The sequence below is a fragment of the Borostomias antarcticus genome, assembly GCF_949987555.1.
Source record: "Borostomias antarcticus genome assembly, chromosome: 2".
Classification (NCBI taxonomy): Eukaryota; Metazoa; Chordata; class Actinopteri; order Stomiiformes; family Stomiidae; genus Borostomias; species Borostomias antarcticus.
In genome coordinates, this window is record NC_140235.1 from 39,401,521 (window position 1) to 39,428,472 (window position 26,952).

At 49.3% G+C, this 26,952-nt stretch overlaps 1 protein-coding gene across 1 annotated transcript in view; it reads left to right on the forward strand.

The window, feature by feature from the left end:
* Positions 1-4,790: 4,790 nt before the first annotated feature.
* The window catches only part of ank1b (ankyrin 1, erythrocytic b), a gene marked incomplete at both ends in the record, with an annotated part of 111,593 nt that continues 89,431 nt past the window's right edge, over positions 4,791-26,952 (forward strand). The window contains one exon of the mRNA XM_084457715.1: positions 4,791-4,916. Coding sequence (XP_084313841.1) covers positions 4,791-4,916 — 126 coding nt within the window. The remainder of the gene's footprint in view (positions 4,917-26,952) is intronic.

The window sequence follows — 26,952 nt, forward strand, 5'->3', positions numbered from 1 at the left end:
AATCTGAATTAATTAGTAATACTTTAACTAATAATTGGTTCCTTATTAGTTACTCAGTAACTACTCATTTTTGTGTGTGACCAAAATAGGTTTAGAATTTCAGAGCAATTTGAACCAAGACAACAAGTAACACCTGTGTGACTGTACTGTGTTTATTACTTGTGTTATAAACTTCTGGGAGCAAATTATCCATCAATGACAGTAAAATAGTGCCATCTGCTGGCAGTGAAAGAGAACAGCACCAGATGCCAGATGATCAACCTGAAAAGTAGACAAGCAAGTACTTCACCTACAGTGCTAAAACGGTTCTAGGCTGCATTCATTGCTGAGCAGTTCAGTATGAATGAATGGCATATCCATACAAACTCTGCTTTAAGGATCCGTTCGGTGTGCTTTTCAACCTGAAGGAGAGCCTTACGCACCCAAGAGCTCAGCATTAGTCGTACACCACCTGTCGCTGCCTGGGCCTCATTGCGCCCAAACCGGATTTGATAAAACAGGTGGTAAAAGTGTCCATTCACACATGTGAACTCTCAATTCTGTTGTACACAGCACATTTAAGGTATATATTTTCAAAGTGGAAATAGTAGGCTAAAGGTCTAAAGGTCAGCACTGTAGGATTTGGTCGGCATGGAGACTGAAATGATGAGACCACTGTCCTGATAATGTGTTGGCTGTGCAATATAGCGAATATTTAAATATTCTAAAACATTATTTGAACTTTCAGACCTGTCCAGAATGGATAGTGGATGGATGCATCATTCTTTTTGAGTAAACGGTTATAACTAGCCTATAGGCTATGCACACTTCTCACAGAAATGTGTTTCGATTTGTCCCACCTGAAGAGTAACATCCTATCTCTCACGAAATCTAGACGCTGACGCACACAATGTTGCACCGCAGCTTGCAAGAAGTAGACTATAGCCTACATCCGGACAGTGGCTGTACAGTAGGCTATTTGTGAAGATTTAATTTGTAAAGACGTATGAATGGTGACCTAGATTCTGATTTTTTTTTTTTTTTTTTTTTTAATGCGAAGCTTATCCAGCCCTGTAGACTATTTACATGCCAGTGCGCATCATGTAGGCCTACGCAGCATTTCTACACGATGAGCAAAGCCTCAGTGGGTGTAGGCCATGGATGTATTAATAATTATTAATTATAAGCCTACACGAAGGTTCATCCAGCACCCGTGTCATCAAAACGGTTTTTGCTGGCATGGTCTAAAAACGTTTAATGTGAATTAGTTTGGAATCAAATATGACCTCCTTTATGAATAAACATTGGAGAAAACAAATGTACATTTGAATTCAGTAGACCTATTTTTAAATTATGAAATCTATTTTTTTCTGGGATTTTGGTGCTTATTCGGGCATAAAGGGTAATATCTGAAAATGCTCCAGGGATATCACGAGCACCCTCACCCTCAATGGACAGCACCAGACAATCAACAGCCCAACGTACGTATACAGGCTATATGCAGGGGACCTGACCTGCATGGGCTCCCCCGTCATTGGCAGCTGTGAGCTTCACACGTGCTGGCCCAAGCGCGCGCTGTCCATTGAATACGCGCATGGGCCCTGATGCGGTACTGTTTTCTGGGTGTGTATTTTGAAGAGGAATCCCCCTGTTGTGCAAAAGGTTAATCAAAATAGCAGCGGCCGAGACGCCCGACTACAACAAATACCGTGATCTGTGAACAAATATTTAACATAAGAAGAGCTTTGATGCCACCTGAAGCCTCGCGCGCTCTTTTGGAAATCACGTGGCTGTGTTTCTATGTCTGGACCTTGTCTACATGCATGACAGAAGGCCCCTGGAGGACGGTAAGCTACCATTAGGCTACATGGTAAACAATGCATGCTCAGTTAAGTGAACAATTCCATTTTTGCACTTTTGTTTTGTTTTCCTATCGCCGTATACCAAATGTAGCCTATTAGCCTACAACAATAGCCTTTCTTAGCCATTTTTTAAATATAACTTGGCCCTATTGTTAGAAATATGACGTAGTCTATTATCTTTGTTCCGCATCACTGCCTTTTGTGTTTATATTTGATCTAAAATGCCATATAATGACTAATTGGCTGAAAGTACGAAGTAAGATGATTTCAGTAACCAGTAGGTGGCAGTAAAACCTTTTGAATCAAGATGTCTCAGCGTAGCCTATCCCAGAATCATAATTGGAGCGTTCTTGTCACACAGAATATTATATCGATACAAAAGGTCTTGTTTTGAGAAGACTGAGAAGAGAATAACGTGATGCATACTTTGATCTTGTTCAGTGCACAACACATTAGGCCTAGATGTTATCATATCAGCAGCCTGTGAGATGTCTAACTCTGCTTTTTTTAGTGAATCAGGAATTCACCCCTGTGTCCAGCCATAACCGCGCTAGTCATCAATGGTTATTGCCCCAAGCTGCAGGGAAACCATAATCAACAGTCAAAACAGTCACACACAGATCTCTTGTTTATTCTACTGCTGTTGTAATGCAAATGTATACCAATAGATAATATCTGTAACATAGACTAGTGCTCATGGAGACACACACACACACACACACACACACACACACACACACACACACACACACACACACACACACACACACACACACACACACACAAGGTAAATCAACTGCTTAGTCAGCTGGGAGAGTGATATCAGCTCAAGAGTCCTCAATGGCAAGCATTTTTGATGGGGAGGCGGGGGGGGGGTACTGTTTGAATACTTAGAGAATCCTCCCCTTTGAAATAAGTGGTCTTATACTGTACAGTTGAGTTTATTTCCTGATCGTTTAGGGGAAAGTCGATGATGCCATTCAGTTTGTAGTGCAGGGGATCGGTAAAAGGATTATGACAGCCATATTTACAACTGATGCGTCGCTCGTCACGTGGCCGCCGGCTCAGGGCTGAGCACCTTTTGCGCTACAACATGCTTCTGCAGCGACGGTGTTGACAGAAAGACCCCCATCATGATGTCAGCGCGTCTCTCCTTCCATTCTACCCGACGCCACTGACGTTGGCGAGCGCCACATACCGTATCGCGACGCTATAACAGTGAACGGATTAGATATGAATAGAAAGACTCGTTATGCAGTCGAGCGTCATCGTATCCATACTCCATACTATCCATACTAGTTTCAGGTGGGGACTCCATACTATCCATACTAGTTTCAGGTGGTGACTCCATACTATCCATACTAGTTTCAGGTGGTGACTCCACACTATCCATACTAGTTTCAGGAGGTGACTCCATACTATCCATACTAGTTTCAGGAGGTGACTCCATACTATCCATACTAGTTTCAGGTGGTGACATGATTGCATTTGTTCTGCCGTGAATGAGAGAGTTGGAATGAAAGAGACATGGTAAAAAAAAAAGCAGATATTCCCTCGTTGTGTTTTGCAGGTGAAACCAGAGAATTGAAGACGTACTGTACGGTAAAGACAGGTGCAGCCGCTGCTCTCTCTTTCTTTCTCTCCCTCCTGTCTCTCGCTCTGTGCATTGTGGTCTCTCTTTGTCTTTATTTACTTCTTAGATCAACCAAATTACCGCCTCGGTATCCATGCGTGTGTTTCGTTCTCGCTCAGGCGGATGGGGTTCAGAGAGAGGGGGAGAGAGAGAGAGAGGGAGAGAGAGGGAGGGAGAGAGAGAGGGAGAGGGAGAGAGAGAGGGAGGGAGAGAGGGAGAGAGGGGGAGAGAGAGGGAGAGAGAGAGGGAGGGAGAGAGAGAGAGAGAGATGGTTTGGGGGGGAAGACAATGCGCACGGATTGCCATGAAACATATCACATGTTAGGGATGCGTTCCTCCCTGTAAACCATAACACAACCAGACTGTCTCTCCCCCTGTCGCTCTGCTATCAGTTCACACCCATGACAGAGAATAATACCCACAGAGCGACGCCGCAAGGCTACGGTCAATTTCTGTTCCTACACGTACGTCGGATCTGCCTCTTGTTTCTCTCTCCGGGAGGGACCGGGGCGATTAGAGTACGAGGCGCGCTCGGGGCGGCAGCGAGAGAGAGAGAAAAAAAAAAAAACGATGACGGATTCTGCAGCTCCGGCGCCCTCGGCGTTCACACACACACACACGCGCACACACACGCGCGCACGCCAGCGTACCGCAGCCCCGCGTGTGAAGGAGAGACGAGGGTCAGGGGATGAGAGGAGAGGAAGAAGAGGCAGGGCAGACGGAAGAGGAGGACATACTGTGATAGACGGAGAGAGAGAGAGAGAAAGAGAGAGAGAGAGAGAGAGAGAGAGAGTGGGCTCTGCTGCAGGATCCCCGCCAAGCTGAGCCCAGGACTGCGTGACTGGTCCGTGAGGGAGCTAGAGAGAGAGAGAGAGAGAGGGAGGGAGGGAGGGAGGAAGGGAGGGGGGAGGGGAGTCAGTCTCAGCGCGGGCGCAGTCTGACTGGTCGAGCGGCAGGAGCAGCAGCAGCAGCAGCAGCATCAGCAGCAGCACTAAGCCGTAAGCGTCTCCCTTTTTATCGGCGCCGCCGGACGGAGACCAGCTCGGCCCCCTTACCCCCTTCTCTCACTCGCACCCACGCCGCAAACCGGGCCGCCCCCCTCCCCCTCGCACGCACGCCGCGGTGGCCCGCCGACCGCTGTCGTCGTCACAGCCCGGGGGGCCGGAGAGAGGAACCAGGGGGCCGGGGGGGGGGTGTGTGTTACGGGCGCCAGCGCGAGCTAGGGGAGCTACGGCGACGACGACGGCGGCAACAGCAGCAGCAGAAGCAGCAGCAGCAGCAGCAGAAGCAGCGACAGTAGCAGTAGCAGCGGCACCATGGCACAAGCCGCCAAGCAGCTCCGCAAGAACAAGGACCTAGCGGAGGCCGCCGCCCAAGAGCAGCGGGACAAGGAGGAGGAGAAGAACAAGAAGAGGACTAAATCGAGAGACCGCAGGCGCAAGGTATGCACGCCGGCCGCCTTTTTCTTCCGGAACAGTCCGTCTGTCTCGCTGTCTCCTTGTCCCTCCTCTGCTCCGCGGGTGGCGGCATCCGCTAGACTCTTTCTCATTGGCTGAGGAGGCGCTTTTTTTGTGTGTAAACGCACGATTTACGCGCTCACTCGCACGCACGCACGCCTGCAAGGACGCAGTGTGTGCGGGACCCCGGGGGGGGGGGGGGGGGGCGCACACCGACGGTACGCTCTCTCGTACCGGTCGGCACGGCCTGGCCGGGAAGCTGAGGGTGGCTTGCGGCTTGGTGTGTGTGTGTGTGTGTGTGGATGAGATGGCTCTAGTGGAGGCGGGGGGTGGGGATGATCCTAACGGTGGCGGTGGCGGGGAGGGGGGGGGGTCCGGGGGTCCGAGATGAGAGCGCCCATTTCCCAGCCCTCTCCTCCGGTTCATGGGCGTGCGACACGCACACCCGTCCTTCACGCCGAAAGGCGCGGCGCTCACCTCATCTTCATTTCACGCACACACACACACACACACACACACACACACACACACACACACACACTCTTGTCCCGGCTGCGTGTTTTGGCGCGGTGTTTTTATGCGTTGCCTCGCTCTGTTTCATTCTCCTCCAGCAGATCCTCCCCCAGATAGCAGGCGGATCTGGGCCATATACAGACCAGATCTGGCCCTTGTGGCTTAGTTCCGTCCCATATATGTCCCAGAATCATTACACATCCGCTTGCTATCTGGGCAGAACGTGCCACACATATCTGAGAAGGGGGCGCTTTCGCAGCCAAACGAATGTGTGAGAGGAGCAGGGAAGGGGGTGTGGTCTGACTCCCCCCCCTCTCCCCTATAGGCTACGCTCTAACGCTCCACCTACAGAGCGCAGCCTATAAAAACGCCTGTACACAGTCCCTGCAGGGTTAAGGGGAGCAGGTATGACTCCATGATGGCGGCTACCCTATCGCTTATTCAGTGCTTATTATCCCCTCCTTTCCCATCCATCTCTCTGGCTCACATCACTATTCAGGTACGGTGATCTAGGCAAAAGAGGGTACTTCCCGCAAACCAGCTGAATATTTCATAGCGTATTGCTCAACGTTCGGTCAAAGGCCTTCGTCAGAGCAGCTGGGATGATAACTCGATCTTAGCGTTCTGTCTGCGTTTGCAGCGGAGCTCATCGCCGTTGGAGAGGCACTTCAAGGTTGAGGGTTTGGAGCGGGGCTGCCCTTGATGTAGCGATGGAGTGTCAGCAGATGGAGAGAGAGTGTGTGTGTGAGAGAGAGAGAGAGAGAGAGAGAGAGAGATGGAGAGGAGAGAAGAGAAAAGGCATCCCACAGCTACATGCGATGGTTGCTATCAGCATGGCTGACCTCCATGCATCATCACCATCAGAGATACGGGAGGAGGAAGTCTTTGCAATCAATCAAATCCAAACTATCCAATCGGCATCTGTGTGTCCAAAATGTGTTATAAGGTTGACACTGGAATAAGGTTAAGATAATCATGTCATTTTTTATTCATTTAATTATTTTAATAATTATTGGAACATGGAAACCAAAAATGGAAACGAATCAGTGTTTTTTTTTCAGTGGTGTCGAATTCCTGTCCAATCATTGCAGGTTTTCAGAGCGACAGACTGTAGCTTGCGTGATGATTGCACTATGCGGCAGGTAGCGCCTCACAAAGCAATCTGGAGAACACATTTCCTGTTCTGCACCGACGGCTCCCAGAGAAAGCGTTCTCCCGCCACGTCTCTCAGACTGTATCTGGGAATTCAGAGCTCCGAGCTATTGTGAGGCCTGTCATCCCGAGAGGGGCATGTGCTCGGGCCTTAATTAGTGTGTGTGTGTGTGTGTGTGTGTGTCCCATCTGTCGCCCATTACACGTGTGTGTTGGGGTGTGCTGTGTGACTAATAAAGACTTCTAAACTAAACCTCCATTGGAAGGATGTTCAGCTGTAGGGTAGTATGGTACCCTATCTATCTATCTCTATCTATCTATCTATCTATCTATCTATCTATCTATCTATCTATCTATCTATCTATCTATCTATCTATCTATCTATCTATCTATCTATCTATCTATCTATCTATCTATCTATCTATCTATCTATCTATCTATCTACCTCTCTATCTACCTCTCCATCTATCTACCTCTCTGTTTACCTCTCTATCTACCTCTCTCTATCTACCTCTATCTATCTATCTATCTATCTATCTATCTATCTATCTATCTATCTATCTATCTATCTATCTATCTATCTATCTATCTATCTATCTATCTATCTATCTATCTACCTATCTACCTCTCTATCTATCTCTCTCCTGACTCAGATTGAACACAGCATCTCTGGATACATAAAACGTATCGTGAATGATTATTTATATACGTGAGTTATATGAATACATGGCTCTGAAAACCGACAGTCTGTATATGATGTCATCCCCCCCTCATTTGATACTGTCTCATACTGTACTGCAACTGTAGAACATTAACTCATAAATTCAAAAACATATTTTTTTGTGGGGGGGAAGAGGAGGGGGCCTGTATATGGGACACATTTTCCCTTTTTTCTTGAGGCATTCACTTAATACAACATACTGCCTCCAAGACCCGCTAATGCAGTGTGTGTGTGTGTGTGTGTGTGTGCGTGTGTGTATTTGTGCGTATGAGTGAGCAGGCATGTGCGTGCCGTTTGTGTTTGTGTGTGTATATTTGTGCGTGTAAGCAGGCAAGCATATGTGTGTGTGTGTGTGTGTGTGTGTACGAAATGGTATGGCTACAGGGCATCTCAAATCGTCTTTTACGTAACCTCCTGGATTCAGTCCTCTAATGACAAAGCCCAATGCGAGCTCAGAGACATCCATCTCTCCGGCGTCGCTTCGGCCTCGAGCGCGGCTCCCTCTACCACACCGTACGGAGAACCGTACTCGGGACTGAACACAAGCGGTTCTGCGCTGTGCACCTTAGAACCGCCACATCGTAGTTAGCTAGGGTTCTGCAGCCGACGCCAGACAGTTTCTGAAGCGTTGCTCCGAGCGCCGTGAGCTGCAAGAGCTGCTATGTTTGTGCTAATCAGCCCGTGGGATGTAGAGGGGGGGGGGGTGCTCATTAAAGAGGTGTATCGCTCACTACAGAGCGGGATCTTATAATCCTCTAGGCTCGCTTACTAATAACCGTGAAACCTAGCCGGGTGCTGGGATCATACATTCGTTAAATACAATTACCGTAAATACGGTATTTCGCCCTAGATTCCTGTGAAGGGGACGTGTATGAAAATAGGCAATGCGTGAGCATGTTTATGTGCCTACTGTACATGTGTGTTGGGCTTGAACGGAAGAGTGTCCCGGTATTGTGGATCCGTGTGTCTTTCTGTCTTTTTGTGTGTGTGTGTGTGTGTGTGTGCGTGTGTGTGTGCGCGTGTGTGTATGCGTGCCTGTCAAAACCCAAAACCCTCATCCACATTGTGGGAGGTGGAAACAGGTAAAGCTTGTGTGTGTGTGTGTGTGTGTGTGTGTGTGCGCGTGCGTGCGTGCCTGTCAAAACCCCAAACCCTCGTCCACATTGTGAGAGGTGGAAACAGGTAAAGCGTGTGTGTGTGTGGGTGTGTGTGTGTTTGCATCTCAAAGGACGAGGCAGTAAGAGGCAAGGTCGGACCGGTCTGTAAGCACCTCTCTCTCCAGCCACAGGCTAAATTTACCCGGGTGACTAGAATTACACACCGTCTTAGCCCAAACCCATATCAACTCAGAACCTGCGCCGATGTCTGCCTCACTCCCGTTCTGCACTGGGGGAACATTCTGGAAAAACACAAACATACACTGTACCCCCCCAGAGGTAGACATCACAGCTGCGGTGTCAGGCAGGTGCATCTATGGGTACTAATTGAAGAGAGAGAGGTGACTGTAATTAGAGTTTATGGCTCTGTGTGAAATATTACAGTGGGAGGTCGGAGGTGGAGGTTATCCTCAACGCAGGCTTCTGATTGGATGCCCGTTCTCTTATCCCTCATCACACAACAGCAATCCCATCTTCCACACTGGCAGTTATTACCCAGAATCCCTCAACCTTAATGGAAATATTGATCGGCAAGAAACCTCCATGTTCACTGTCTGGAATTGTTCAAATCAAGCAGCAAACTGTTCATGTGATTCGGGCTTTTACAACATGACGTGGAGGTCCATAGGTTAGGTTATATACAGTGCGTCCAGTACTCACACCCCTTCACTTTTTCCATATTTTGTTATGTTACAGCCTTATTCCAAAATGGATTAAAATAATATTTTTCTCGCCGATCTACGCAGAATACCCCATAATGACAAAGTGTGACGTTTTTTTGCAGATCCTCTCAAGCTGTCAGGTTAGATGAGGAGGTGTGTGTGTGTGTGTGTGTGTGTGTGTGTGGGCCTCTGTGCGTGCGTAGGTAGGCTTATAGATGTGCACCTATACGGCATGCTTACACACATTTGCCTGCATGTGTCCTACAAACAGTAGCTGCCTCTGATCTCTGCTGCTGTTCCTTGGATGTGGTTCCCCATGGCAACGGTAGGTATGGCGCACAGAGAGACGGTTTGATCTACAAAGTCTTGCAGCATCGACTGCACAGGCTCAGTGGAATCGGCATTTCACCTCAGTAGACCTACTGTATATAATGAATCAAGCCCTAATGTGAAGTATTGCATGTGATATTAGATTAGGTTCCTTCAGCAGGTATTCAAATTAATTTGATATAAAGAGAAAATGAAAAGGGTTTGATAGGCTTGCAGTTCCCACCCTCTGTAGCTGCATGACCTTGAAACCAAGGGTTCTCAACCTTTTGTAACTTAAGGCACATTTGATTGTTAAAGAAATTCAGAGGACCACATTACCAAATACATGAGAGAAAAGACTGGTGGTCCGTCACGTTTTGCATCCTAGGGTGAGGGAAAGTTTGCATCCAAGGGAACCTTCGCTAGCGACGTTAGCACATTTGGATGTGATTGGCGTGGTGATATTCAAATGTAACTGGTCACTGAAATTATGCATTTTTTAATTATATGTGAATTATTGAGTACATTTAGATATGAAAATAACTAGGCTTTGTAAATCAAACTTTATTTGATTTTTATTTCTAACCAATTGGCTGTAGCACTGCCTCCGTGGTCCACTGGTTGCGGACCACTGGTTGAGAATGGCCGCTCTAAACTAAAGGAATGTGTTCTTCTCGTTGGCGTTTGTTTTTAGGTGACAGTGAGGTGAACATAAGATACGGTACACAGCCCTGAACACCTGGGATGTGTTGGTGAGCCAGTCCAGTATCTCTCCATGGTTGGACACTTACTGTATGATAAGAGGGTTTCTGCCAACTAGTCCTATTTGTCCTGTTCTTAAGATATTCCCAGGACCTATATGGTCAGAATCTAGGAATAGAGAGAAGACCAGGTGCAAACAGTAAAATCCAACAAGGCATAGAGGTATAAGGTCATAAGACTGAACTATGTATAGAATCCAGCCACACCGTGACTATAAAGATGCACAAACTCAATGCTATGTGTTCCGATCAGAGGTCACTGAATCTGGTGTCTCTGTGACTGACCCAGGATCCTGTCTGCTGTTATACTCTGAATGGAGTGTGTCTCTGTGACTGACCCAGGATCTGTCTGCTGTTATACTCTGAATGGAGTGTGTCTCTGTGACTGACCCAGGATCCTGTCTGCTGTTGGACTCAATAAATCCTGAGTCTGATCTACAATTCTGTTCCGGCGTACTGCTTCCTCTCGGCATTGACTCTTCAATACCAAACCTCCATCATTTAACACCGTAGCACTTCAATCTAGACTGTACCTTTAAAAAAGGACTATCGGCATGCAGAGAGCTTACATGGCCGGATTATTAACAGGCTTAGTAACAGGGTAATGGAGAGAGACCCCCTCTGTGAGAGAGTGCTTTGTAGACATTAGTGAATAACTGCTGTAAAGTCACTCCAACCATGGAAGCAGGATGACTTGTGGAAAAAGTAGATTGAGATTTAGCTACCCAGATAGCAAGCGGATGTGTAATAATTCTGCGCCATATATGGGCCGGAACTAAGCCACAAGGGCCAGATCTGGCCTGTATATGGCCCAGATCCGCTTGCTATCTGGGTGTTGTCACAGCTGATTGGTTCACTTGGACTGGGTGAAAGCAGTGGTTTTCTACTGTGATGCTGTCAAACCGTTATATTACTACAGTATGTGAGTCCATGTGATACAAAATGATTCATGTTGATTTCTTGTAGTGTAGAGTCATGTGAGGTAATGCGTTCCTATTAGGAATGCACCGATATGAAAATCGGATATTAATATTGCTATTATGTCCGATAACCGATATTCACCGATGTCGATACTGTATGTTCTGCAAAAAAACAAGTTTCTATGATAATCAAATGTTATACATACTAAAAAACACATGGAAACACATTTGGAAAAGCTGATAAATCATAGATTTACCACAGCTTCCTCTCAAAAACAACACATACAACAGCATCTAGACAGAAATAATTATCGGCTGTTCACATCGGCCCTGGTTTGCACATCGGACCGATACCGATATATAAAAAATTTCTAACATCGGCCGATACTGATATGATTGCCGATATATCGTGCATCCCTAGTTCCTGTTGATTGGGAGAACAGGTGTGAGAGGAAGGAGGAAGTGAGTGACAGGGGGGGGGGGCAGGTAGGGAGGGGCAGGTGGGAGGGTAGGTGGGGAGGGTGGACTCCCAGGTTGAGGCCCTCGTCCACACGTTTCATCTGCTGTAACCCCAGGGGTCTCGATAACATTGTGTGTGTGTGCGTGCGCGTGTGCACACGTATTGTGATTGTGAAAATGAACTAGATGGGTTAAACTGTGGTCTTAATGGAATGTTTCATCCTTGTGTGAACTCTGTGAACTATGGTCTGCGCTGAAGCTCTGTGCCTTGTTTATCTTATCTAGCAGAGGGCTAGATAGGGTGAGGGGCCCCTCATAGGGCTAGATCAAACCCTAAAGGGTGAGGGCCCCTCAGAGGGCTAGATCAAACCCTAAAGGGTGAGGGCCCCTCAGAGGGCTAGATCAAACCCTAAAGGCTGAGGGGCCCTCAGAGGGCTAGATCAAACCCTAAAGGGTCAGGGGCCCCTCAGAGGGCTAGATCAAACCCTAAAGGGTGAGGGGCCCCTCAGAGGTCTAGATCAAACCCTAAAGGGTGAGGGGCCCTCATAGAGCTAGATGAAACCCTAAAGGGTCAGGGGCTCCTCAGAGGGCTAGATCAAACCCTAAAGGCTGAGGGGCCCCTCAGAGGGCTAGATCAAACCCTAAAGGGTCAGGGGCCCTCAGAGGGCTAGATCAAACCCTAAAGGGTGAGGGGCCCCTCAGAGGGCTAGATCAAACCCTAAAGGGTGAGGGGCCCCTCAGAGGGCTAGATCAAACCCTAAAGGGTGAGGGGCCCTCAGAGGGCTAGATCAAACCCTAAAGGGTGAGGGGCCCCTCAGAGGGCTAGATCAAACCCTAAAGGGTGAGGGGCCCTCAGAGGGCTAGATCAAACCCTAAAGGGTGAGGGGCCCCTCAGAGGGCTAGATCAAACCCTAAAGGGTGAGGGGCCCTCAGAGGGCTAGATCAAACCCTAAAGGGTGAGGGGCCCCTCAGAGGGCTAGATCAAACCCTAAAGGGTGAGGGGCCCCTCATTGGCTTGAGTCAGCTCAGTCTGTTGTTGTAAGGGTTAATCTTTTGAAGTTCCTTTTGTCACACACTGTAATAAACTGCATTTGGCCCCTAGCAGCCAACTCTATATTGAGATGGGAGAAGACAGAGTCACATCTGAGATTTCATTCTTGGCAGGAGCCAGTAGCAACTGTTATCTAAGTTTTTGGCTAATAAACCGGAGTTTTCAATTTTTGAGCAAACCTCGGCAAATCTTTTCACTCTTTATTCATACTTTGATAATGACATCAAATTGATCATTCTCGGTATCCATCTCTGCTTCTGTGAATTCAAATGAGTACATTCAAATGGATGTCATCAGTATGCCTGCCCCTGGTGTATGGTTGTTCTGGAGTCTGAAAGGTTCTATTCTAGTCGTAATACGTCTATGAGGATTTCTGTCTGGATTCAGACCAATTAGTATGTTTCTGTGCGTGTTCCCTTGAATGGCGCTAACCTCGGAAACCTTGCTCGAGCTAATTTTATACCTCAGCCCAAAGTCTGGTCCTCTGCCAACAGTCACCCTGACAACCAGGAGGAGGGGAGAGGGGGGGGGGTGTCCTCCACAGCACCTGCTTGTCCCTGAGTTATAACCCCCCTTCCCCTCACTAGGGGTATTAGGAAGTTGGAACAGGCTGCTTTTTGAAGGTGAGTTTGGTGTCCCTCTCACCATCTCTACCGACAGAATAGTTCTACCTGGAGTTGACAGACCAGGTCCAAATAGAATTAAGATAAATACCTACGGTGTGACCAAAATGAGACAGTCCCTAATTATATCAAGCACCAAGACATTCGAAAAATGGATTTGATTGACTAGCGTTGTGAGACCCTCCTGATTGCGAGAGCTCACATTCTGTTCCTCTCACAAATCAGTCTGGATACTCTCCATATAGATATGTTTGTGCTAGATCAGAAAGTGATCTAGCCAATCGGTGTTCTGTGAAGAATAATGGCTGCACTAGTCGGGTTTAGGTGTGACGACAGCGAGGAGCGGTTGAAGTTGGTGCGTGATCGACAGTGATAGACAGATGGTTCATCCAATCACCGAGTAGTTTTGAAAGTGCCCGCCCTTTTTCCCAAGTTTCCAACTGAGAGCTCCCAGATGGTTATGGGAGGGACACCATCTGGCGCGTCAGGTTGGTATTTGACCAGGCGTGGCGGCCAAGTGTGTTACATTACAAGAGGGGAATATCAACACACCTCTTGCATCAGGCTGCTTTGCTCTCTGCTTTCAAACTGCCGGAGTCACCCCCCCCTCCTGAAGAAACCATCTCTCGACCCCTCTGACATCAAAAACTAAAGACCGGTTTCCCTTCTATCCTTTATATCAAAACACGGCATCTTTAACTCAACTAGCTTCGTATCTCCACCTGAACGACCAGTCATTCGTGTGCGTTTATCTGGATTAGTTTATGCAAATTAACCATGTGGGAATTCATCACAGCCATTCACATGGGATCTATGCAATTTTTGATTCACCTTTTCAATTGCTGAAAATAACTTAATGTCTTTCTTATTTTGGTAGGCTAGAGAGCAGAATGACCTTCATATGTCAACATCTTCTGATTTAGAGTCCATGAAAGTGTCGACTTGATATACCTCACCAATTTTCAGCGGTCCAAGCTCCTGGTGGGTGGCCAGAGGCTTGTTGAAAAGCGTAAATAACTTGTCATGTGCTGCGTATCTTGGTATTTTGGAGGGCTAGGCTACATTGTTGAAAAAGCGAGTTATTTTTGATGATGCTATATCGTTAGAGTTCATGAAAGTGTCGACTTGGTGTTGGTGGTGGGGAACCTCAAACCTTTGGGGCTTTCGATGTATTGGCAGTAGGGCTGGGTTTAAAAATACGATTCATCGATTCTGAATCGATTCTGAATCCAATGATTCTGAATCGATTCATGAATCCCAAAATCAATCTTTTTTTTAATGAATGAATGAATAAATGAAGGTATGAATAGTTCATTCATTCATTTAATGATTCATTCATTCATTCATTTTTGGAAATCAGTATCGATACCCAGCCCTAGTATTGATGTGTTGCATAACTTGGCAGTGATGTAATTAAGGTTACAGCTAAAAAAAAAAAAGGTTTTAGTAACACTAACCAAATCGATATTGAATTGAATCGTGATAATCGATTCTGAACCTTGTGAATCGGAATCTAATTGATTCTTGAAATGGTTTTGATACTCAAAGGTACCACACGCTCTGCACTCTCCCTCTTAAGCACCTACTGTATTGTATTTGATTGTATACTTTGGTTTTAGCACAGGATTATTCTCTTAGTCACTTGTTTAGTAAGGAGATATATTTGTAGGTTCTGGTGAGTGGTAGTAGCCTACACTTACTTTGGATAAAAGCATCTACTAAATGACTCGTAATCTAATGAACCGAGCCAGAATCTTTACAGGAAGTATATCCAATCAGCCCCCATCAGTGAGATGCTCTGTCTTGAGATATCACCAATCAAATTGCTCAGCTGACATCCTTCCCATCTCTCCCCACGGAAGGGGGACCAGCCAATCAGAGCGCTCTCATGCAGGGGAGGGGGGAAACAGCCATAAATCTATTTAGCAAAGTTTATCATGACCCTGGGCTGGCATGTGAAGTGACGGATGGCACCACCGTGATTACAGTGTGACATACAGCCGGTGCGTGAGGGGACAAGATGGGGCATCTACTTGTGAGTCACTAGTACAGAGAGGGAGACCAACGGGTCACGTAACGCTGCCCACTGACCGTGTGTGGTCCCTGGAACAGATAAAGAAACCTAGCTGTTAAAAGGCCCAGTTCCATTCCCTTTTAACTGACCTTATTCCATCAAAGAGCTCCTCAGAAATGAAACAGACATGTCCCTCACAGACGGACGCTAGCTCCTCCCGAATCGCGCACGGGCTGCTCGTCTCCGTTACCGTTCTGCCGTGGGCGGGCAGGGGGTGGGGCGGGGGGGGGGGGCGGCCGTTCGACTCGTGCGGCGCCGAACCCCGCCCCTCTCTCGTTACGGGGCGGAGCGACCGCGGTTCGGGATCACGTAGTGGGATTAGCGCCCGTCAAGGTCCGCGCGCGTCACGTGGCTCGGGGGGAAGCTGGCTAACGAGCTGAGGCGCTGCCCTTGGGCACGCCCCCGCCCCGCCCCCCCCCCCCCCCCCCCCGACACGGAGGTTTGCCCCCCCCACCCCCCCACTACCACCAAAGGCCACGAATATACCGTCGGGGGCGGCCGCCATCACAAGGGCACTGGGCGGAAGGTAGTGGACCACTTCCCGTCCCGAGGGCACATTATTGACCGTTGAATAGCTGGACTCGGATGTCCAGTTAGGGCAGGTTGCAGAATACATTTCCTTGAAAAATCGTCATGTGTGATTGAGGGGGTCTACATGCCCTAAAGCAGTAGATTCGACGGAGGAGGAGATTTGTAAAGGCTCTCGTTTGCGGCGGTGTCCTCGCGTCTTTGTGGAGCGCGTAGGCTGAGCAGATGGACACAGACGTCTCCGGCGTGTCCTGTCCTCTGCAGTGTGGAGTATTGACTGACGGGGTGGGGCTGATCCGTCTTGGCTCCCTGACAAAGCAGGTCCCAGGGATGAGTTTAACACACACACACACACACACACACACACTCACACACTGCACACACCACAGCTCGGTCAGTCTATTCCTGGCTCGGATCTGCCCCCCCCCTCTCCTAAGATCTATCTCTCTATCCATCTTGTCATCCCTTCTTCCAGGTACTGTCCCCTCCCCCCATCCATCCATCCACTCCTCCTCATTCCTATTGGCTGAGAGCACTGGGATCTCCCCTCACACATTCATGCACATACTGTATGTGCCAATATGTCCACACACACACACACACACACACACGCACACACACACACACACACACAACCCAGATACACACAGCACGTACAGACACCTGCACTCATGCATGCATACAAACGAATGTATTATGCACACAAACACACACACACACACACACAACTTAGTACAATGCTAACAGTTTTCAAATAAGCTGCAATTGTAGGCTACATCGACACGAACATACAATTATTGTTTCCCACCCTTGGATAACCTAATCGAGGTGTCTGTCAACATCTATTGAACAATAGGCAGCTAATGTGTCTGTCCCCTCTTCCCATTTCCATTAGCTGTCGAGAGAGAGAGATGGAGAGAGAGGGAGAGAGATGGGGAGAGAGAGAGAGAGAGATGAAGAGAGAGGGGGAGAGAGAGGGAGAGAGAGATGGGAGAGAGGGAGAGAGATGGGGAGAGAGAGAGAGAGAGAGATAGAGAGAGAGATGGGAGAGAGGGAGAGAGATGGGGAGAGAGAGAGAGAGAGAGATGAAGAGAGAGAGTGAGAGGGGAAGAGATGGGGGGAGAGAGAGAGAGATGGAGAGAGATGGGGAGAGAGAGAGAGAGATGAAGAGAGAGAGAGAATGGAGAAAAGGGGATGGTGGAAGCCCAACTTGTCACTCTATTTTTCTTTTTTTTCCCTCCATCCAGTTTAAAATTGAATTAGGGATGAAGTATTTATATGAGTGCAGTGTGGATTTTACAGTTCAGTGCCTCTATACAGCAGAGAGAGAGAGAGAGAGGGAGGGAGGGAGAGAGAGAGAGAGGTGGAGGGAGAGAGAGAGAGAGGTGGAGAGAGAGAGAGAGAGGTGGAGGGAGAGAGAGAGAGAGAGAGAGGGAGAGAGAGGTAGAGAGAGAGGTGGAGGGAGAGAGAGAGAGGTAGAGAGAGGGGTGGAGGGAGAGAGAGAGAGGTAGAGAGAGAGAGGTGGAGGGAGAGAGAGAGAGAGAGGGAGGGAGAGAGAGCGATGGAGAGAGAGGGAGAGAGACAGATGAGGACAGCATACTATTCTATCAGGAAGGTTTGCTCTCTTTCCATTCTCTGTTTACACACTAAAGGCTCACAGACTGGACCTCTCGAAGAGAACCAGAGTGAAGGAGGAGAGAAAGAGAGGGAGAGAGAGGGGAGGAGAGAAAGCGAGGGCGAGAGAGAGAGGGGAGGAGAGAAAGAGAGGGCGAGAGAGAGAGGGGAGGAGAGAAAGAGAGGACGAGAGAGAGAGGGGAGGAGAGAAAGAGAGAGGCGGAGAGAGAGAGGAGAGAAAGAGAGAGGCGGTGAGAGAGAGACAGAGGGGAGGAGAGAAAGAGAGAGGCAGAGAGAGGAGAGAAAGAGAGAGGCAGTGAGAGAGAGAGGTCGCCGGTGGGAAACAGGAACAAGAAAGAGAGAGAGAAGAGAGAGAAGAGGGAGGGGGGAGAGACTAGACTTGACTCTGGAAAGACGGATAGATGGAAGGTCAGTCTTTGCGGTCGGTTGACCCTACCAGCCTCCAGCTCTGGTACAGCACATTCCCTGCATGCTGATGCAAGCCCTCCTGGTCAGGCGATCATTAGATTGTAGGTGCAGCTGGGGCGCCCCGGTAGCTCACCGGGTAAGGCACGCACCATATGAAGGTTAGTTCTTCGCGCAGTGGACCCTGGTTCGATTCCCGGCTTGTGCCCTGTGCCGCATGTCCTCCCCTCTCTCTCTCCCACATTTCCTGTCTCTCTACACTGTCCTATAACATTAAAGCTGAAAAGCCCTAAAAAATATCTTAAAAAAAGATGTAGGTGTAGCTGTCAGATTATGAATTATGTGTCCCTTTGAAAATACGTTGGCTTCCTTCGTCTTCTCCGACATTTGGATCAACGGACGTCGTGTAAAAGCTACAGCAGGGCTACATTCAAATTCAGCTAACGGAGGCGAATGTTCATCGCAAACATGTTTTCCCCAAACGGTCACATTTGAACGGCTTTTAATGAACGCTCCAAATAGTTTGCATAAACGCAACAATCCCCATCTGGGAGCACATCTCCAGTAAGCCTGGGTCCATTGTGATCCTTGTTCCGTTACGGGCGAACTACCTCTCTAGACTGTTAGCTTCTGTTAGCAAACGTTTGCGGCGAACACAAAGCTAACGGAAAATAGTTCGCTAACGTTCACAAACGTTCGCTATGTTCGCTGAATTTGAACGCACCCCAGAACTGTAGAGAGTGTGTGGCTGAAAGGTGATATTGTTTAGAAGCGTGTTGCTTTTGGTTATTTGGAGGCCAATGTGCTAGTGTTTGCTTGGTTGTGTGTGTGTGTGTGTGTGTGTGTGTGTGTGTGTGTGTGTGTGTGTAGGTAGGTATGCGTGTGTATGTACTGGAAACGGTACATGTGCACTGATTCAGAGCGCATATTCGGGTGATATTAGCAACTGGTGGAGAGACAGTAGTAAGTCCAGAGCACCATAACAAACGTGTGCACATTCTGCCTCATTAACTGTCACAGAGCGGTTTCTTGGTGGAGAGACGCGCTCTGCCTCCCAATAATGATATCTACCCTGCTTTGAGGGAACCCAGACTAATTTGACCTTATTTCCTTCACTTTCTCTCAACTCCTCTACCACTTTCTTTTGAATGGAATCGTCCTATTTTTTGAATGAGGCGTGTTTGAACCAAAGGAACTTGACTTAAATGAGTGGAGGACCTTCCTGTGTATGGGGAGTGTATTCCTATTGGTCCATCTATCCTGCTGTATTCTTATTGGTCCATCTATCCTGCTGTATTCTTATTGGTCCATCTATCCTGCTCATGGCCGTGCATGAAGTATCTGTGAGGCGGCTGTAGCTCAGTTGGTAGAGCGGGTCGTTCAATGATTGAAGGGTCAGCGGTTCGAATCCCAGCTCCGACTGTCCACATGTCGAAGTGTCCTTGAGCAAGACACCTAACCCCAAATTGCTCCCAATGAGCAGGTTAGCACCTTGCATGGCAGCTGCCGCCATTGGTGGGTGAATGAGAGGTCATTGTAAAGCGCTTTGAGTGCCGCTAAGGTGGAAAAGCGCTATATAAGTGCAGTCCATTTACCATCTGTTCTATCTGAGAGACAGGTTGTCTGGACATGGAGGGAATTGCTTCTACTTTTGTCTGATAGGAGTGCTAATGAAGATGAGAGGAAGATGATTGTATGATGATGATTTTATGAAATGAAGAGTTTTATGATTAACATGTGTATCTCGGAGAGGATAGGGAGATTAGAGTCCGGGGAAGGTGTGTGTGTGTGTGTGTGTGTGTGTGTGTATGTGTGCATGCATGCGTGCGCGCGATCATGTGAATGTCATCCTATGCTGTTAACGGCCCTGTGGTGGTTTTCGCGGGGGGCGGGGTCTCGGGAAGGAGAGAGGGGGGAGGAGCTAAGGGACTGAGGCTGACGTTTTGGAGTAACCGTGGCGACGGCCTCGCCCAGCCCCGGCCGGGGGGCGTGTCCGTGTTTACATGCCCTTCAGAAAGCTCCGCGGCTCCTCTTTCATCCGATCCTCCGATTTAAACCACATCACCAGTTTCCTTCCCATCATCCCCCCCTCCTCTCTCTCTCTACAGCTCAGTATTCCATCACTGTAATGTATACGGCAGGACTCATGTCATGTGACCGACGCTAGGCCGCGCCCTCAACCTGCGCCCCTTTCACTTAGCAGGGCGGTTACTGAGGGCGTTCCTGGTCCCGGCCACCCAGGGGGGCGTGGCCCCAATCGTCCCCACGGCGCGGGGACAGGATGTGGCAGAGGCTACTCTGAGTCATCGCTTGCTCCTCGGGGGTCAAGTTGCAACTGTTGATTTGTAATGGCTATCATGTGGCAGATTATGATATTCGGTATACTCAGTATATATCAACACACACACACACACACACACACACACGCACACACACACACACACACACACACTGTAATAACCCGAGAGGGGAAGTTGAAGTGGAGCACAGTAAAGCAGACAACTCGCATAGTTCTTACGCGCCTTGGCACATTTATTTTAACTAAACCAAGAATGCAAAAAAAGTCAAAATGAGGATCTCCTGGGGAGACAACCGGAGTTCGGTTTTGTAGATGTGGTGCTCGGGGACCAAAAGTCCGCTGGCTGCTTCTCCTCGTCACCCGATTGGCTCCAGCCGGTGTCCCTGCGGTCAGCGCTTGATTGGGGAATCTGGTGCAGCTGGGCAGCAGGGTTGCCCTTGCGACCATAAATGGCCAGTAAACACCGTCTACCACCTGCCCTCGCTGTCCATGGTGCTGAAGGGAGGTTCACGCTGTCCATGGTGCTGAAGTGGAGGATCACGCTGTCCAGGGTGCTGACAGGGAGGTTTACGCTGTCCAGGGTGCTGAAGGGGAGGTTCACGCTGTCCATGGTGCTGAAGGGGAGGTTCACGCTGTCCAGGGTGCTGAAGGGGAGGTTCACGCTGTCCAGGGTGCTCTTTTGGGTGCACCTGGCGCAGCCTCCTGCCGGGTAGTGACAGGAAGGATGCCACAACACACACACACACACACATATATACAGTACATAATACTGCACACTTGCGCACACACAACCTTTTGTCCAAATTTCCGAACATGGTCTGGTGTTGATAATGGATCATGGTGTCTGACTGGGCAGTTTCTGGGCAGTGATGATGACATACTGTAGTGACAGGGCAGTTTCTGCGCAGTGACGATGACATACTGTGGTGACAGTGACAGGGCGGTGCTGGCTCAACACCAGAGGGCCTGTGGGGAGAGCAAGGTGAGAGGGACACACACACACACACACACACACTGAGAAGGACAAACACCGCCGCTGGCAGTCCCTCTCCAACCCTGACCACTCACTCACAGCCCACGCTCTCACACGCACTCTCATTGGTCCCTGAAGCACCAGGGACATGCGGTCAGACAGCGACTAAGGCTGTCCACTCCCGGCCAAAGTGGCCGTTCTGATACTCGGACATCTTCTCCTCTCTGCTTCCTAGCGTGGGCTTTGGCCTCTGATCTTCATGACCTGTGCTGACTGCAGACTCTTATTCTGTAGAGCCAACCCAGATAGCAAGCGGATCTGGGCCATATACAGGCCAGATCTGGCCCTTATATGGCCCAGAATTATTACACATCCGCTTGCTATCTGGGAAATGACCAAAAAAGGCTCTCCTCTAATACTTCTCACAGGGCTGGCTCAGGAGAACAGATTTTCCTGACAGTGGATGGGAACATTTAACTTTGCCTTCAGATTGGATTGGATGTCGACATTGTTGTTTATAAATATCATATCTATATATAATATATAATATAATATAAGTCGTTACTAAGTCGTTTTTCTCGTCATACAGCTTATGACACACAACACACACACACGTGCAATGGGCGGCGGCACAGAACACACACACACACACACACACCCTTGCAGCGCCCGAGGACCGAGCCAAGTCCGGTCTCGGTCCGGGACGGATCTGTTCTGCATGTTTTTATATTAGGGTTCTTTATGGAGGAAATCATGCAAACTCCACACAGAAACAAGAAGTCTTTCTTTATGAATCCCCTTGGGAGAATTGACCTCTGACCCCTCCTAACACTAGGAGCAGTGGGCTGACAGCACAGCGCCCGGGGACATACTCAAAATATTAACCCTACAACATACATAGAATAGAATATAGTTTATTCTCCATATATAGACGCCAGTACAGGTATATTGGAATTCTTATCTGTCCTTAACATATCTTATTAGCACTAATCAACTCCTCATCAATCAATCAATCAAAGCTTTATTTGTAGAGCGCATTTCATACCCAGAGGCAACACAATGCGCTTTACAGAGAACAAGGGAGGTGGGCATACGACCCACTCTCTACATATTCCAGAGGGAAGCAAAAAAACAGTAATCACCCGGGGGCCAGATAAGTGAGCTGTAAAAAATTCTTCCCTGACCCCTCTCAACAAGGCGATCAAGCAAGCTCCTGGAGTATGTTTGTCTACCGGCTAAGAACATTTATAAAGCAATACATTACATTAAATTAAATTTCAGAGTAAGAGAGGCTAAAAAAGCATCATAGGAGAGAGGGCATCCTATGGACATGCTACGACATCCACAGCAGATTCCAGTTCCTATAGGTATGTCCAGGTTTTTTAATATGTACTGTACACTGTAATTTTGATGTTCTATTGTTGTTTTTATTATTGTTTACTGTCTGTAACGTTTATGCTGCTATTTTGACCAGGTCCCCCTTGTAAATAAGATCTTTGATCTCAATGAGGCCATCTGGTAGAATAAAGGCATTATACATTTCATCATACGCTTCCCAATCTGATCATTTACTATCTGTAGTCTAGTAGTCGATCAAATTGACCTTCATCTACTTATTCCATCCAATCATGGATGACATTGACTGTGACCATAATATAGTCGGTACAATTATTAAAATTCAAGTAGACAGTTGTACAGAGTCAGTTATATACAATAGGCAATCTACAACCAAGGGGGCGGCGGCTGTAGCTCAGTTGGTAGAGCGGGTCATTCACTGATCGAAGGGTCAGTGGTTCGAATCCCAGCTCCGACTGTCCACATGTCGAAGTGTCCTTGAGCAAGACACCTAACCCCAAATTGCTCCCAATGAGCAGGTTAGCACCTTGCATGGCAGCTACCGTGAATGAGAGGCCATTGTAAAGTGCTTTGAGTGCCGCTAAGGTGGGAAAGCGCTATATAAGTGCAGTTCATTTACCATTTACAACCGCTATGGGGGTTTTGGGTTTCTAACAACGCCCCGTAGCTGTTGTAAAATCCTGTGTAACCCACTGCCTCTCGTGGTCAATTGCTTAAATAACCAGTTCCGTTGCCATGTGACGAGTTCCATGCATTCCGCTGAACAACACATTTTTACACTGATGACGCTGTCCACCTGACGGTGACTGGTGTTATTACCACATTTTGGGTAGATTATGATAATCGATGTGTGTGTGTGCGTGCGTATGTGTATGTGTGTGTGTGGGTGTGTTGTGATTGTTTGTCTGCATCGCCCCTGGGGTGTTTGGGTGTTTTTTTAAAGGCTGTTCTAATGAGTTTAGATCAGAGCTTATTAAGTATTCTTAAGTATTCCCTATTCTACCGTTTAACACACTCACTCACTCACTCACTCACTCACTCACCTCACACCCTCCCTCCCTCCCTCCCTCCCTCCCTCCCTCCCTCCCTCAGTCACTCACTCACTCACTCACTCACTCACTCAACTCACTCACTCACTCACTCACTCACTCACTCACCCCCTCACTCACTCACTCACACACTCACTCACTCACTCACTCACTCACTCCACTCACTCACTCACTCACTCACTCACTCACTCACTCACTCACTCCCTCCCTCCCTCCCTCACTCCACTCACTCACTCACTCACTCACTCACTCACTCACTCACTCACTCACTCACTCACTTCACCCACTCACTCACTCACTCACTCACTCACTCACTCACTCACTCACCCACCCACTCACTCACTCACTCACTCACTCACTCACTCACTCACTCACTCCCTCCCTCCCTCCCTCACTCCACTCACTCACTCACTCACTCACTCACTCACTCACTCACTTCACCCACTCACTCACTCACTCACTCACTCACTCACTCACTCACCCACCCACTCACTCACTCACTCACTCACTCACTCACTCACTCACTCACTCACTCACTTATGGAAAAGAGCCACAGCCCCGGGGAGAAGCCCCTTTGCCGTCGTGCTGGATCGACGCTGAATGCGTTGACCCCTGGCGACCCCTGAGGCCCCAGGGCTGACCCCGGCCCCCAGCCGTCTCTTTGACGAATGGGCTCTCGGGTGCGAGCGGCCCTCCGAGGCCCCCGGGCAGAACGCTGCATCAGAACGGCCGTGCTATCGACTGGCCCCAGGGGGTCCGTCGCTGGGTCATATTAACCACCCAGTGAGGATAATTAACGCATAAGTGATTTGTGGTCAGAGGATTAGCCATACGGCCGCCTCGTAATGGACATTTGATTGATGTAGGTTTCATATACATTAAATTACATTACAGTCATTGAGCCGATGCTTTTATCCAAAGTGACTTACAGTAATTGCATTTAACGTAGGTAGTCAGTGTACTAGTACTACTCGTCAGAACTCACAAGTGCTTCTCCTCTCTAAACAAGTAACTAAGAGCATAATCTAGTGCATAATCTAGTGCTGAAGCCAAAGTGCAAGAGTAGGAAAATAAGAATAGGGTTTATTCTTAGGAGGGAGGATCCTGGTAGTACTTCTTGAATGGTGAATGGACTGCTTTTCCACCTTAGCGAGGGGAGGACGTGGCCTCGCTACAGATCCTGTCCTCCGCCCCACCTTGTGCTCCTTGTCCTCTTGTGTGCATCATCCCCCGCTCCATCTCCCCCCCCCTCCCCTCCCTCTCCACCTCCCCTCCCTCCCCTCCCCCACTCCCTCTCTCCCCCCCCTCCCTCCCCCACTCCCTCTCTACCCCCCCCACTCCCTCTCTACCCCCCTCCCTCCCCCACTCCCTCTCTACCCCCCTCCCTCCCCCACTCCCTCTCTCCCCCCCCCTCCCTCCCCCACTCCCTCTACCCCCCCCCCTCCCTCCCCCACCACACGCCCCTGAGCTGTAAGACGACGCCCACTGAGTGATTAGTGATGACCTGCTGTCAGGAACACAGACAGACATGGTGGGATCTGACACACACACACACACACACACTGATCACACACACACACACACACACACACACACACACGCAGGCGCTGAATCCCGGGAGTCTCCCTCGTCTCTTGCTGTCATGCGTGATCAAAGGTTTCGCATCCGTGACCCCGGCGAGTGAAGATTCACTCTGCACACACATCTCTCTCTCTCTCTCTCTCCATCTCTCTCCATCTCTCCCTCTCCCCTCCTCCCCTCCTCCTCTCTCTCTCCATCTCTCCCTCTCCCCTCCTCCTCTCTCTCTCTCCATCTCTCCCTCTCCCCTTCACTTTATCTCTCTATCCCCCCCTCTCCCCTCCTCCTCTCTCTCTCTCCATCTCTCCCCTCCTCTCTCTCTCTCTCTCTCTCCCTCTCCCCTCCTCCTCTCTCTCTCCCTCTCCCCTCCTCCTCTCTCTCTCCCTCTCTCCCCTCCTCCTCCTCCTCCCTCTCTCTCTCTCTCCCTCTCTCTCTCCTCCTCCTCCGGTGTGGCCCCGCCCCTGGCCTGCTCCGGGATCACGTACGCCTCTTTGATGCGCCGGGCTTGTTTTTCTACACGCCGAGCAGGTTGTCCGATTGATCGCCGCCCCGCGCTCCTCCTCGCGCTCCTCCTCGCGCTCCTCCTCGCGCTCCTCCTCGCTCTCCCTTTCTCCCTCGCTCCTCACTTCCTGCCCCCCGGTTCCTGCTCCTCCATACATCACCCCCCCCCCCCCCCTGCCAGCCCCGCCCCCTCTACCGGTTTGCGAAGCCGTTAACGGGACTATTCCTCATCCTGGGACCTGCCGCAAGGGCGGGGCCAGGGGGGGCGGAGGGGGAGGGGGGGGCGGGGCCAGGGGGGGCGGAGGGGGAGAGGGGGGAAAGGACGCGGAGAACAGGGCGTGCGTTGTGCGCGTGTGTGTTATCCGAACGTTGGTGTGTGCATTCGGTGTTTGCGTATTCTTTCTCATCTCTCCACACACATTCACACACACACACACCAGAAGAATGCGTGATGCGTGTTTCACATCAGCGCGCGTCCCTGCCAGGAGGAGCATATGTCATGTTCTGACGCGTGATGGCGCCCCGGCCGGGAGATGATGTGTTTGTGCGTGCGAGGCGAGTGTGATCAACCGGCAGCGCGTTGCGCCTGCGTCTACGCACGCGTGTGTGTACGGCGCTGACCGCAGTGTGTGGTTGCGATAGCGTGTTTGCGATAGCGTCCGAACGTGTGTGTATAGGTGTGTGTGTGTGTGTGTGTGTGTGTGTGTGTGTGTGTGTGTGTGTGTGTGTTCGAGTGTATCCATGCCAGCTTCGCTGCACTCTGAGGTTCTGACCTGTGACAGGCAGGATTTGGCGTTCAGTCAGTCAACATTAACACCGGTCAACAGCTGCGTGGCCCTTCTCTGTTCTGCCTCTTCCCCAGGCTCGGACTCAACCAACACTGACATCACCAACACTGACATCACCAACACTGACATCACCAACACTGACATCCAACCAACACTGACATCACCAACACTGACATCCAACCAACACTGACATCCAACCAACACTGACATCACCAACACTGACATCCAACCAACACTGACATCACCAACACTAACATCACCAACACTGACATCACCAACACTGACATCACCAACACTGACATCCAACCAACACTGACATCCAACCAACACTGACATCACCAACACTGACATCACCAACACTAACATCCCACCAACACTGACATCACCAACACTGACATCCAACCAACACTAACATCACCAACACCGACATCACCAACACTGACATCACCAACACTGACATCCAACCAACACTAACATCACCAACACTGACATCACCAACACTAACAT